The sequence below is a fragment of the Pteropus vampyrus genome, unplaced genomic scaffold, assembly GCF_000151845.1.
Source record: "Pteropus vampyrus isolate Shadow unplaced genomic scaffold, Pvam_2.0 Scaffold343, whole genome shotgun sequence".
NCBI classification, from domain to species: domain Eukaryota; kingdom Metazoa; phylum Chordata; class Mammalia; order Chiroptera; family Pteropodidae; genus Pteropus; species Pteropus vampyrus.
The window spans coordinates 82,993-97,725 of NW_011889124.1; the positions used below are offsets into that span (position 1 = coordinate 82,993).

The 14,733-nt window shown below is 48.5% G+C and overlaps 1 protein-coding gene across 1 annotated transcript in view; it reads right to left on the minus strand.

Annotated features, from left to right (window-relative positions):
- The window catches only part of EIF3B (eukaryotic translation initiation factor 3 subunit B), a 16,257-nt gene extending 4,862 nt beyond the window's left edge, over positions 1–11,395 (minus strand). The window contains exons 1-11 of the mRNA XM_023522379.1: positions 11,182–11,395; positions 9,572–9,691; positions 9,089–9,146; positions 8,764–8,892; positions 8,343–8,500; positions 5,718–5,849; positions 5,510–5,576; positions 5,121–5,167; positions 4,004–4,214; positions 2,320–2,392; positions 1,303–1,425 (exon numbers count right to left, since the gene is read on the minus strand). Coding sequence (XP_023378147.1) covers positions 1,303–1,425; positions 2,320–2,392; positions 4,004–4,214; positions 5,121–5,167; positions 5,510–5,576; positions 5,718–5,849; positions 8,343–8,500; positions 8,764–8,892; positions 9,089–9,142 — 994 coding nt within the window. The 5' untranslated portion in view covers positions 9,143–9,146; positions 9,572–9,691; positions 11,182–11,395. The remainder of the gene's footprint in view (positions 1–1,302; positions 1,426–2,319; positions 2,393–4,003; positions 4,215–5,120; positions 5,168–5,509; positions 5,577–5,717; positions 5,850–8,342; positions 8,501–8,763; positions 8,893–9,088; positions 9,147–9,571; positions 9,692–11,181) is intronic.
- Between the last annotated feature and the right edge of the window lie 3,338 nt (positions 11,396–14,733).

The window sequence follows — 14,733 nt, forward strand, 5'->3', positions numbered from 1 at the left end:
GGGAACTGGACAAAGGAGCTCCGTTTACAGTAGACGCTATCACAGGGGCTCCAGGAGGGCGAGGGATCCGGTCCCCACCAAATCTCCGGAAGAGGCGCGCACAACCCCAAAGAGCCTAAAATCTCTTCTTCCTGTCCTCACACGTCATTTTAAGCTGCGTGCCTGCAAATACTTTTTAGATCCATCACCCCTCCAAGTGCCCTAACTGCCCACTTCCTGCAAGAACCTGGCAGGGCCAGCAGAGCTGCAAGTTCCAACTCAGTCTTGACCTGGGGTCTCTTCACCAGGGCAGGCAGTCGGCTGCCTGGGGCACCTTTACCTCGGCCTGAAGTTGACTCAAAACAGTAAGAGTGGAGTGGGGAGAGGGGTGGGAGAGTCAAGCCAGACCCGTGTGACGGGACACGACTGGGAAACCAAAAACAAAGGAAAAATAGAAAAGCAGATGCCCTCCACAGCGGAGCACGCGACCGTCCCAACGCTGACACCGAACCTTCGAGGAAAGGTGCACGACACAGGTGCTCACAGGGCAGAGGCACCCGCCCTGTTCCGCGGCGAGGACGACAGACGTCCTCTCGCAGTCAGCAGGTGCCCTCGTTTCCTCTCACGACCAAGAGAAATGTGATGTAATCAATTCTGTGAGACAGACAGCTGATTCTACCACAAATACTGCTAGGCTTCAGGAAGTGAAAACTAAATTCTTCATAAAATTATCGCAGGAGGAGCTGTCCCCAGGGCACATGAATGAACCTGTCTTCACGGTGAGGAAGCCCTACATGGCATCCTGGGGAGCATGGCCTGAGCACAACACGCCCCTCTAAAGCGGGGGCCAGAGGTCTCTACTACCTCAGTCACGGCACAAAAACAAACACTATGAAGCAACAAGCGATACTTCGAAACCAGTGTTGACTGAGGACCTACTGTGTGCTCAGCACTATGGACACAAGGGTGAGAGCTCCGTCTGGGTGAGGACAAGTCAGCAGCCATGATTCCAGCCCGATACTGCCGGTGCTGCAGGGGAAGGACAGCACGGCTGGGGGCAGGGTGGGGACCAGGGCATGCAGGTGGAGAAGTGGCATGTGACCCCCCCCACACACAGAGACAAGAGCTTCGCCCACTCGAAGAGCAGCTGACGTGCAAGGGAGCTCGCCGCACCCGAGTCTCCGCGCACGTGACACGTCCCCGTCAGCACCCGCGTGTGAACCACAGGGACCCACAGTGGACCCGCCTGGCTGCGGGTTCGGGCCTGTACTCACTGGGGCGGTGACACTCTCCCGCCCCTGCAAGACAGGCAAGGCTACTTACTGATGAGCTCGATCTTCCCGTTGCTCTTCACGTGGTAGAAGGAAACCGAAATCCGAGGAGCCTCCCCGTGCAGCACCGCGAACTTGCTGCCATTGGGCTCCCAGGCAAAGGCTATGATGGTTTCTGTTACCGAAAAGAGGGTGAGACCCCTTTGGGCACTGAAGGAAACATTCCCGATCGATTACGTTTCCCCAAACTCTTAAATCCATCGAAAAGGCCCCCGAGAGGCATGGGAACGAGGAGCGCGCCACACTGAGTCTCACGAGCAGCACACTTTTAAGTCCTGCGAGATGACTTGGGTGACAGTGTCCTGGCCAAGCGGGAATGCTGCCTTTCCCCACAGCCTGTCCGCAGTGCGGCCATGTGGAGCCTGGCGCCAGTGCGGCCCGGACACCTCCTGTCCCACACTACCAGGGTACTTAGCAGAAGCCCACAGCCTACGAAGGCTTCTGTGTCTCTGTATCCAGGCAGGGGCCGGGTTGCACTCCGTTTCCTGCCTGTCCTTTCCCTTCCCTTTCTCCTTCCCTCTCCAGCAAAACAGAAAACAAAACCGAAGCGAGAAATCAACCAAACAAAAGACACAGGCTCTTTCCCACCTGAAGACAAACACGTCACTTAAACAGTTGTCACGAGCTCAAAAACGCTGTGAAACCACCTGTGCGACACGAGCAGCTCTGCGGCCACCTGTGGCCGCGTATGGCACGAAGACCCGCCCCCCGCACCGTCCTGCACGCAAACGGCTGGAAGCCTTGTGCTCACCCGCTCCCCGAGAGGTCAGTGTACGGGGGGTGGGCAGCTTCCCCTGGCAACTGAAAAGAGGCTGAACTTGGAAAGGACAAAAACCCTAAACTTATAAACATATGTCCTGTAACTCAGAGACACACGGCTGTTCATGAGCTGGAGCTCAGAGTCTTGGCCCTTTTGTCCAGGCAGGGAATTCACGCCCCAATTTTAAAGGCCGAGTGTAAAACAGCACAGAAGGCCCTTCAGCTACAAAACAACTGCGATGAGACTTGCCTTTCATTTCCACAACGTCCACAGGTACCTGTTTTTCCCTCATTCGGAAAATTTCAAAATTCGTGACAACACCCTGTCGATAAAAGAAAAAATAAAGGGTGATTACTGTGGAAACAAAGTATAAGACTTACAGGACAACTTGAGAATTTAATGGAAGATTACACATCTGATAAAGACACGAATACCTAAAGCGATTAACACTACAGCCATCACGATGAAACAAGAACTTGCTAATGCTGATGGGAGTGTGCATGGGGCAGTCTCTGCGGAGAGCAGCGAGAGGCACACACATACTCAGGCCCAGGTTCCACTTCGAAGAACTGCCCTAAGGTCACAGTCACACACACAGTTCAAGGGTCCACACAACAGCTTGTCTGCAAAGCTTCTGTAGCGCCTTATAGGTCCAGCACCAGAGACTGATTCAATACTGCTAAACAGTGGCTATCCTGCAGCCTCGCTTCAAGACACGCTCGTGTGAAAACCAGGGTGTGCCACCATCCGGAACAGCCACGAGGTGGAGACAGCCCACGCATCTATCAAGGGATGACTGAGCCAACATGGTGTGGCCCAGCCACACAGTGTTAAAAAGCAAAGAGGTACTGGCACACGCCACCAGCTGGATGAGCCTTGAAGATGTGCTCAGAGAAGGAAGCCAGACACAGAGGCCACACGCACAGCACGAGCCCATTCACACGAAATGTGCAGAACAGGGGAATCCAGACAGAAAGCAGAAAGTGGATCGGTGGGTATCAGGAGCTAGCGGGATAGGGAGGTGTGGAAGTGGGGGTGTCTGCTCGTGTTGTGGAGTTTCTTTCTGAGGTAATTCAAGTGTTCTGGGATTAAGATAGTGGTGACTGTATTGCACAACTGTGTAAAAGTGAACAGTATAGTGTGTAAATTATATCTCAACAAAAAGTGTTTAAACAAAAAAGAGGAAAACTTCCACTACAAGAGAAAATCAAGCAACTTTCTGGATAAATATTAAATGATGCAAACGAAAAAAACCGGGTGCAGAGCTGTGTCAAACACGCTACTCTTTGTGTTTAATTAAAGAGAAAATGACACATTCATTCTACTCCACAGAAAGGAGAGTGGGTGCCTGAAAAGATTTCACTATAAAGTTGACCCCTGAACATGGAGGTCGGGGTGTCAAACCCCCACGCAAAGATCCACATGAAACTTGTGACTCCCTCGAAACAGAACTGCGTCATCCCTCAGCATCCACAGGGGCTGGTTCCAGGCCCCCTCCCCGCCCACTAAAATCCACCATGCTCGAGTCCCTCACACACAAGTGTGGACCAGCTGGCCCTCTACAGATGCCCAACACTGCTTCTCAGTCGAGTCGGCAGGTGTGAGACCCGGGGACACAGAGGGCCGGCTGTACATGAATTGAAAAAATCCACATAAGTGGACCACGCAGTTCAAACCTGTGTTGTTCAAGGGTCAACTGTATCCCCGTTACCTCTGAACTATGCAAATGTACTGCCCACTCCCTTTCACGGAAAAATATCACACTCCTCAGCTAGACTGTAACAAGAGCTCTGGCTAGGACGTGCCAACTACTTTTGATATCAGGTGGGTCTGAAAATAATCTACAAAATTCAAATCAAAAATCTATTAACATCGTCCAAACATAACACAGGCTAGTTTGCAGCCACACAGAAAGAACATTCTGCTCACTTACCTGGGTACCCTTCGGAGTCCTATCTACTTTAACACACAAGTAATCGCCATTTTTTTGCCAATGTAGTTTGCAATCCACAACATTAAATAGATTCCTAACTCTGATCTCTTGTCTGGTGGGAAGTTGCATCAGGGTGACCCTGGCTGGGATATCTTTGTCCTCCGGCACCCAAAAGGCTATTATGTTCCCACCTGGAGACCAAGAAAAGTCTCTGCAGAACAAAGAAAATACAATGTTATCAGAGGAGCTGCCAAGGTGAAAGCATGCGAAGAGCTCACATGCTGCACGAACTCGCACTGGCACAGCCGCCACCAGGAACGCAGCTAATGCCCAGCTGGGGACTTAAAGAAGGCGCTGTTCTAGGGACTTCACGCAGCTCCCTTCCCTCCCCTGACAACGCTAGGCACTGTTAAACTCGCCCTTCCTAGGAGGACAGAGAGACACTAATAACGCTACCCACTATCACACAGTAGATTCATCATGATCCAAACCCCGACTCTTTACCACCATTTCCTGCTAATGGGGAAAACTCCACATCGACAAGCGTTAGAGGCTTCGGGAAAATAGGGCATTGCCTGGTGCCATGTAAACTAACCCGGAGGACAGGCAGAGTAACGAACAATCATGAGTTCACAGCCGTGAAAAGTATCTTTACTTCTGCATTTACTGAGAGCCAATTCCTGGTTTAATTTTAATTATAAACCTTAATTTTGCCCAAGAATGTAAAAATAAAAGGAATAAGAAACGTGACTGTCCTTGTAACTGTTGGTCCTTCACTACTGAGACATCGACCAACCCCAGAGACTAGAGAAATAAACGAGGGGCAATTCACTGAAGGTCACCCAAACCCCACTGCACAGATAACCAGAGTAACACAGAAGACCTGTCACTAAGTGGAGTCCCCCCTCATGAAAGGCTGCAGCCCAGAGCTCTGGCTCCCAGGGACAAGCAGCCCAGTGGAACAGGCACCAGAACGACAGGCAGTGCTCCGTCCGGGCGTGAGAGCCTATGCTGGCGGTGGCAGACAGGGGCAGCCTGCGGTGCTGGTGGTGGCAGACAGGGACAGTCTGGGGTGCCGGCAGGGGCAGAGAGGGGCAGCCTAGGAGTGCTCACTCACTTTATGCCGGAGATCTTCAAGCTCCTCTTGTCCAAGAGGCCCATAGACTGCCAGGAAAAAGAAGGTTACGACCGAGTCAAGCCACGCTGTGTCTCACAATACAACTTTTTATGCAAAGGCAGCGCGAGGTTCTGACGTGAGCTTGCCGAGGGAGCGGCGTGAGCAGAGTGAAACAGAGCGTTTCCAAGCCACGCCCCCCACCCCTCGCCTCGTCCCTGCAGCACAGAAGCGGGCTGGCAGATGCAAAATCAGAACCCAGGCCAGCACTAGCATCGCCTGCATCCCACACAGACGCTCCACCTCCCCGACTAGCACGGGAGGGGGAGCACTGCAGCCGGGGGCTACTGGGCCAACAGGCAGCTCATGTGCCAGAGAACTGACTCACTCACAGGAGTTTCGTAGATGCTGAGGGTATCGAGTGTCATTCTGGCAAAGAATTTACCATCATGGCTCCACCTAAGAGGAAAAAGAAAGGTGCCAGGCTGCCAACGAGAACACACGGAGGCCAGCGTGGCCGCCATGAGTCTACAGAGAAGTGCCAGGCTGTGCCCAAGAGAAGGCAAGGGACAGTGTGGCCAGCAAGGGATGACTACTTACTTGAAAATAGGCCAGTGGGCCGAGCTTTCACAGTGAAAGCCTCTCTTCTTCTGCCCAGTAAGGATGTCCCAGATGATGATGGCCTGAGGGTCGTCCTGAGTGTCCATCAGGGGGCTGAAAGTCACCAGGTATCTGTAACAGAGAGGACTCGTGTTCCAATCTCCTCTCACCAAAGCTCACAACAGTGTGGACGCAGCAGGTACTAGCACCTTGCTGCAGTGGGGAACGGCCAAAGTGAGCAGCTGAGGCTCAAGCAACCAGCACCCCTACCCCAGACTCCCCTAACATCTGCTCTCGGTAAGGTGACCCACCCAGAACACGGGGCAGAACCACATCCAGGGCACAAAGCACTGTCATTCCTGACACCAAGGTGCTCCAAGGGTCACCTCGAAATGTTTCTCCACTGAAATCAGGACAAGGAAAGCCCCGAAAGATTCCATAGAAAGTCTGCCGCGTGCTCTAGCGGGAGGACTGGCGTGGTTACCATGCTGTCTTCACTGACACTTCAGATAACAGACAGGCACGTGCGGTTCCGAAGCACGGACAGCCTGACGGGGGGACTTCGGTGCCCGGGCATCTCCCAGCAGTCACCCACCTGAGTGCTGGCTGGTCAACACCATGGCACATTGTCACTTGGCTCACACGAAGTGTGACTACACCAGCTGCTCTCTCAAGGGGGTGCGAGCAGGGAAGGCAGCCACACACACGCATGCACAAGGGCAGGAGTCAGCCCCTGCTGGCTCCACAGCGGCACCTCCAATGACTGTCCCTCTCCCAGGAAGGGTGACACCTGACTCAACAGAATAATAACGCTGTCTTCAGTCGCCCTTCCCACAGTTATCAAATCCCCTGCACCCTACACCCCGGCAAAGAATACAAGACAAAACTACCCCGGAACCACAAAACCTGTTTATGCATTTAACGACAAAATAGACTTTCCACAGTGTAACCTGTATGACCAAAGCACGCACGCGCGAACTCCTTCGTTCACTCAACATTCCCAAATAAGGTCCTTTCAGAGCGCCAGGGACGTGATGAGGAAGAGAAGATCCAGTCTCTGTCCTTCAGTGGATGGATATACGCAGATAAATTATGACTGAAGGTGGTTAAGTCTAGCACATAAATGTCTGAGAATGCAGGTGGCATTAACCGCCTGAGGACTGACAAGGATCCCAGGAGACGAAGAGTGGCAGGAAGCTTCTTAGTCCTGCGTGTCATCCTGGCTCAGAGACCAGGCTCTCGATGCAGACCCACTAACAGACGCTGCTGGAAGACGTGGCAACTACTTTGCACCGGAAATGTGCAAAGCGGCTGTAAATTGATGAGTATCCCAAGAACACATTACACGAAAGCTGCTTTACCAAAATTACGAAATACTCATCAGATAGAACTTATAGCTTAGAGAAAATATAAGGATGAAAAGAATAAATTAAACAAAGTAATCAGTCGAATCCAGCATATAAGACAGTTCACAGGTCACTTGGTCCTGTCTTCTTAAGTCAGTATCAAAACACAGGGCAGGACGCACTGCTCCAGATAAAAGAGACCTGTGACACAAGGACTAAACACCCTGTGTGCCTCTGACTGGGCCAGGGGTGGGACAAGCTCACTGTAAGTAAGAGCCATTTGGGGACCCGGGGAAAAGCTGAGTACTGTTCAGCATCAGATACTAGGAACAGCTAGCAGGTGTCGTTAGCGTGATGAACTATGGTACGTGACGTCTGTACTCTGCAGTGATGCACGCTTGTGCGGAGACTCTACCGTTTACCTCAAACTACGCAAAACATTTGTGAAGCAATTACAGCAAAAGAAAACATCATTAAATCTAAGTCACTAGTACAAGAATGTCACTATAGTTAGTTTTCCGTGTGTTAGTGAGTGTTCATGCTAAACAGTTCACAGGCCCAAGCAGGTGCAGTAGGACCACCTATCAGGAGCCCCACAACGAGCACAGGCTGCATAGCGAGACGCTGAACTGAAGTACAGGCGGCATCCACAGAGGGACACGTGGTGACACTGACTGTGTGAGCAACACAGGGAAGCTTCAGACGAGCCCTGAGCAGGGGCGCCGAGAGCGGGTGAGAGGGCGCCCCGGGCTGGGAGCCGTGCGCCTTCAAGCTGCTCGTGTCCCACCCCACACAGGGCTGTGCTGCACGGACCACCTCACACAAAAAAGTCACTCGTAAGAACATCCTCTGCAAAAAAACATCATCTTGGACTAGATCTTGAACCGAAGAAAAAAACTTTTACAAAGGACATTATTAGATCAAGTGAAAAATTAGAATATTAAATTAACGCCAAACTTCCTGAAGTTTATAACTGCACTCAGGTCATGTAAGAGAATTTCCTATTCTTTGGAAATGCACAATTGGGGTAAAGGGACATGATATTTCAACGTACTTTCAAATGGCTCACAAAAAAATTACGTCCATATGTTTAGAGAAAAAACAGTAAAGCAAATGCAAATGTGAACTGGTAACCCACTGAAGAGCTCACGGGGTTCACTGTACTCCTGTAATTTCTCTGAATTTGAAATCATTGTAAAATTAAAAGGCGTCGAGATTATCTGTAGATGTTGGCAAAAGGTGAGAGGAACAGAGTCCACCTGTATTTCTGAGGGCTTACCTTTCACAAGGTGAGAAGTCAATGAGCTGAACCCCCTGGTGGCTGAATCTCTGAATCTGTTTGAATTTCTCTCCCCCCCAGAGCGCGATGCCTCGCTGATGAAAGGTCGCCAAGTAGGTGCCCTTAGGAGACCACCGCACGTATGTCTCTGTCCACCGCTGTGGAGAAAGCCAGTGCCAACATGAACGCAAGCAGCAGCCAAGCACAAAGACCCCTCCCTTACATCAGGGACTGGCTCCTCAGACTAGTAACTGAAACCATGAGAAGCCTGTTCATGTCTCCTGACTTACTTCAAAGCTGGAAGAAGGCTAACAGAAGCTGTTCTCAGAGATGGACTCTCAAGAAACATGTCACCTGACCTTGTGCCCTAACCCTGTTAAGAAAATACAGAGCAAGTCCCTACCTGGCGGAAAATACCCACCGCTCTCTCCTCAATCGAGACAGGGTCTTTCACGTCGTTCCAGAATATGGAAGTGCGGTCTCCACTCTCGAAGATCACACTGTACTGATCTCTGCACTCTGCCTCCTCCAGCCAGTAACGTAAATTCCCCTGGAAAAGGAACCATAGGCAAAGGGCAAGATACACTTCATTCACTTGAACCAAAGTAAACTCATCTAATTAATTGCTCTTAGAGGTGTGACAAATTTGGCCAGTATTTCTAACTCCCAAAGAATTCCCCACCTCAAGCCAAGAGGCTAGCCAGCATTCTTTCAACTACTTAGATAACAGAGTGTACAAAACGTACCAAGTCTTTGAAAGGCTGTTTCTCTGGAATATCCCATTCATCACTGATTGTCATGTACCTGGGAAGAGAAATCACTGTTTAGGAACAACCAATAACGACTAGAACAAGGGTGAGTGGTCCCTACGTGGATGGTCGCAGCCACAGGCAGTGCGCTCAGTCCTCACATAGTACTGGCTAAGTGACGTGAACGGGAGGTAGGTGCTGAATGCATCTCACCTTCGAGAACCTGCTGTCTTGCACCCCTGCCTGCCCGCCCCCCAGGGTAGGGGAAAAAAATGTGTTTTTATTGGTAACAACAGGTGAGGGGACGCTGGTGGTGAGGGGGTGCTACTGGCCAGAGTGTGAAGGGCCGGGGCGGGGGGGCGGGAGGGGACATGGTCCTGCAGCAGTCTAACTGGAGGATGAACTGCCTCGAAGCCGCAAAAACCTAGGCCGTTCAGCAAGGTGAATGTCCAGGTTCTCAGGGCCTGAGTCTGAACTCACTTGTCAAAGTCGGTGAAGAGATTGACTCTGAACGTGTGTTGCTTGTCAAGCTTGTAGCCGTCGGCATTTTTCACAGCATCCAAAGCATGGGCAGGAGATGCATACTCCAGGAAAATGTACCTGAGGTGAGAAAGGCTCTAGGATCAGGCAGGTCACGCTCAGTACACACCAGCCCCTCCACACGAGTCACAGCACTGCACGCTGGGACCCGTACTCTTGCCACGTCCGAGGCAGTGAAATAGCTGACGGTCGTTCCCTCAATGTGAACAAAGTCATAACAGAAGACCCAAGTCTCTAACTCCATAATCGTAAGTTACAGAAAAGCTCATTAATCAAAATGTCCATATTCTGACTGCGGTAATGGTTTCAAGGATGTATATATGTCAGAATTTATGAAACAGTACACTTTTAAACTATGCGAGTGTACTGTATATCAATTACCTCGATAAGGCTGTTAAAAGTCTAAAAACGTGGACATTGTGTAATGTGTCTTACAGGTAAAGTTACGAAGGCTCTCAAAGGGTGTTTCATCATAGGAAAAACACAAAACGAGGTTATTACCCTTCCACTTAGTTCCAAAAGAGAAAATGTCAGGAGCATTACCTGTATTTGATCATTTTTTTATGAATTAAAACCATTCCAAGTAGTTTCCAAAATCTGAATTAAAACAAACTTTATCACTTTCTCGTTCCTGTCCTAGAAAAGATGATTTTGCTGTGCTCTCAAAGGCTGACATTCACAGAAAACTGCAGTGCAGACAGTCTGACAAGACTGTGGAACAGGCAGAACAGTTCAGTGCTGCTGGGCCGACCGGCAACCGCCTTGGTCATGAGTCAATGTTGCCCAGTGGCCCTGAAGGTGACTTCATGACCCCTGCAGTTCCACTCCCAGGTATGCAGCAAGGGAGTTCTCACGCTTGCTCGGAAAGGGGTGAGTGCAAGACTGTAACTGCGAAACACTAAATTTCAGTTGACGGGAAACAGATGAGCTGCCGCGATACAATAGCACGGCATTTAAAACGAAGAAACCAGCATTACATTTATCAACACAGGAGACATAAAAAGCTGAATTTTAAAAGCAAACTATAAGACATACCTTATGCTACCGCTTTTAAAAGATGCACTGTTTTAGGTAACATTAGAAAAAATGTCGTTAATTAAGCAATGACACAGTGCTGTCACCTACAGTGTCAGTATCTCCATTTCGGAGATGTTAGAATGTATGTGTGGCGGGGGGGAACAGGGAAGCACATCTTAGAATCAATAAAATACCACATGCAAAATTCTCCTGAAATTCTACTAGCTTCCAGATCTATTGGTCCCTTTACCCAACGTGTATCTTACATCAATCGCTGTTCTGATGGCAGATTTAAATATCAAGCTCTGATGTCTTAAGGTTTTAGCACCCAGCTTACAATAACCTAATTTGAGAACCACACATCAGTGTCCTTCCCCCTGTGACTAGCCCAGGACCAAATCGCTGCTCTGCAGAGCTTCCGCTGAGGCACGCACTGTTGTCACAGGGAACTCCTGCAACACATGGTGATCATCGAGGGGTGTCTGATACCAAGAAAAATACAAATAACGCTCATCATGGAGAACGCAACTCACCCCTTTGTCTTTCCATCCTCCTCTGGATAAAAATCATTTGTGATTTTCCCAAACTTAGAAAAGATCTTATGGATGACATTTTTGAGTTTTTCCAGACGGTCTGGTCCCACCTGAGGAACATTGTCAACCACGATCACCGAATCAATTCCATCTGCTTCCTGTGGCCGATCTTTGAGTATGTCTCCCAATAATTCTGTGTGAGCGAAAGAGATTTATCAGATGACTCTTTTTGACCAAGCAACACATTAATACATTAGCTTAGCACATTAAACAAATTTCTATGAAGCAAAAAAATGAATACTCTAAATGCTTTTGTTATGAACAAAAGAAGTCATGGCCCTGGCTTGCTTCAAATATTAAACTTGAAAGAATTAAGAAGACTTTAATTCTTCAAACTCCCTTTGACAGTGAAGACAGGTCAACTAATTTCTGGCAATAATGAAAGATTTTTAAATAAATTTTTAAAAAGACTTTTAATAATGCTGAATGCAAACAAAGAGGAAGGCCTTTCACCAGGAATCAAAAAAAGCCCAGAGTGGGCCACAGACGCCTGTGGGAAGCCTTCCCTGACTCACCTCAATGCAAACCCACCACCAAGCACTTTCTTCCCAACCAGTTTAAAACAAAACTACTTGTTCCCCAGTATTCTTTATGTTTGAAGACTACATGAGTCTGAAATCAGCATTTAAACAAGGGCTGGAGAATATACAAGCTCAAGGAGCATGCGCCGAAACAATGCCTCTGACAACCGGCAGTGTCTCTGATTCTATGAACATCTCACGGGTTGTTGGGGGACACATCAGCCACGTAGAGACGTTATATCTGTAAACCCTTAGGACAGTGCTGGGAACACAGTAAGCAATATGTGGTAACTATTACTTTCATAAATACACTCAAAAACAAGATGCCTTATGTTCATGTTTTTAAAGTTAGGATCACAGAACCCAATCTTAGTACTCAAACTTTTTAGATTTGCTTCATTTCCATAAAATGGTCACCTAGAATAAGAAAGAGAAGAAAAGATAGGTGTAAAACTGACTAGAAAAGCTGAGAAATCACAAGGCATGCTGGTTAGGAGCGAGGACAGACACTTTCTAGAGCTGCCATCACAGCACTCATGAGACTGCACCAGTCTGTCATCCAGCATGAGAGCATAGATTATCTTAAACCATAGCTGGCGAACACCGGCTTGTTACTCACACGTCTGTCTAGGTGTTCCCGAACCCGACTGTCAAGAATTTCAACACGCTAAATAGCACACAAAATATTCTTTGCTGCATTTCATTCTCAAAAGTTAAGATGAATGCTCTCTGCTTTTGTGTTTGAAATATTCCATACTAAGAAGTTGAGAAAGTCTTGCAAAAGGAATCCTTTAATTGCAAGAAGCATGCCCTTGAAATCGCTATAAACGATTTCTCATTAATTTCAATCCTTTGTGAATGATATTGAAAATGTTACCTTAAAAACAGAACTGCCACTTAAATTTCAAAGAAGCTAAAACTGAGACCAAGCAGAGAGAAAACAGGGAGGCAGGTTAGTCACAGCAATGGAGATATCATCCCTAGAGAGATGCCCGCGTCCTTGGTACTTCTCAAGCTCACTCACCACACAATTAAGTGGCCTGTTAAGCCTGATCTAAAGTTACAGGGTTTACAATAAAGAAGTTTAGCTTTTATATAAACTGTGGACTCCTTCCCACGATGTTAAAGTTTTTTATAGGAATAAGAATTTTTTATAAGAACCTGCCTACACACAGTAAGGGAACGAATATAGTAATTACACATGAAGAAACACATTCCCTTCGTCAGTACCAGCCTACACATCTGATCACTCTCAGCTCAGCTCATGGATTCCAAATCTGGCTCCAGGAGAAACAGAAAGAAGCAATTCTCAAAACTAAATAGCAAAAGTAAACATAAGTAATATTGAACGAGCCCCAAAAGAAGACATTGAGAGTTAAAACTTTTATCATATTTGGCCAAACACCAAAAGCAACTGAAAAATTAAAGTAAAAGGCAGGCTGCAATTAAGATGCACACTGTGCAACAAGGCCAGTAGCTCCGAGAGAGAGGAGGCAAGACGGATGCCAGTGAGGGGCTCTTTAAGACTCTGTCCACTTTCAAAAGAAACGGTACCTTTACTTTCTGCTCCCTACAGGATGTTCTTCTCAGGAAACACAAAACAGACTTGAGCCGCTGACCACAACCAAGTGGCCTCAAGAAAACTGAAGGCCTGCTAGGTTTTAGTTCCTTAGGACCAGGGGCCTCACAGGTTACTCTGGCAAAACGTAAAGATCACATGGGCTCTGAAGGCCTGCCCAGCTGTCACCTATCCTGGCTCATGTTAGCATCCTCTGTCACACACCGCAATGTGGAAATAATTAACATTAAAAACTTGTGTGAATTAGGTGTGCTCAAACAATGCTTTAAAAAAAGGCAATTGCAGAGTAAATACTGAAGAGCTCAAAACGGACTTTAAAATCAAAGCTTCGACTTTCAAATGTAACAAAAATAGATGTGGTAAAAACGGGGGTCCGGGCATGAGGGGTCCCAGCAACACTGTCTGCCTAGGAATTCCCGGAAACCTACCTGGTGGTTAGGGATATATTTCTTTTTCAACTCTTCACTAGCGCATGGAGACTTTCCTGCTAAAATGTCTTCTATCTTATGACATAAAGTATAAGACACATCATAACAATAACAGGAAACCCTTTCAAATCATGTTTAAAAGTTCACAACTCCATGTTGGTTTTGTAAACTTTTTCAATTGACTTGAATTTCTTTATGGTTCTGAGTCAACCTCAGTGTGATCCAAGCATCCAAAAAAATTCTATTTTAACATGGTAACACCTTATTTTCTTGTATCACAACCTACTTCAGTGGTGTTTCTTTTACTTTCCCCATTTTACTATAACTAAGTCCAGACAGAGAAGAATTCAGTGATGTTCTTCAAGCGTGTGGCGTTAATATGGCCACAGCCAAAACACAGGTAAACAACACAACACCAGCTATCAACCAAAGGCACTTTAGAAGACCGGGTCTCAGGCGGGAAGCAGAAATAACGTCTACAACTCTAATCACGGCAGATAAAGAAGGAGTGTAGGGGCGGCGGGGGGGAGGCAAAGCAAGCTGTAACCAACAATGCTTAAACCCAGAAAACTATCTGCCCACGGAGGCCGGTGGCCCGCCTCCTCAGCTCACAAAGGGACCAAACAGGACCGGGCTGAGCGCGCCCGGCTCTGCCACAGCCTGCTCCGAGGGTCGGCATCAGACCTCTGACAAGCGTGGCTGGTCCCTCCGGCCACCAGAGACCGCGCGGCACGTGCAGTGTCAGGCTCTGCTGGACCCTCAGTGCCACAGCGCTGCACACACGGCCCCAGCTGCGTGCACGCCGTCCGCCCTCGACCACTCTCCAAGACCGAGCGGCTGCCTCCAGGTTGTCTCCACACTGCCCCCGATTATGGAGAGACGGAGGAGGTCCAGGCTCTCAGAAAACCTTCCCCACGTGCGGCACGGCAGGTGGCGGATCGGGACCCCACCCCGCGCTGACTCC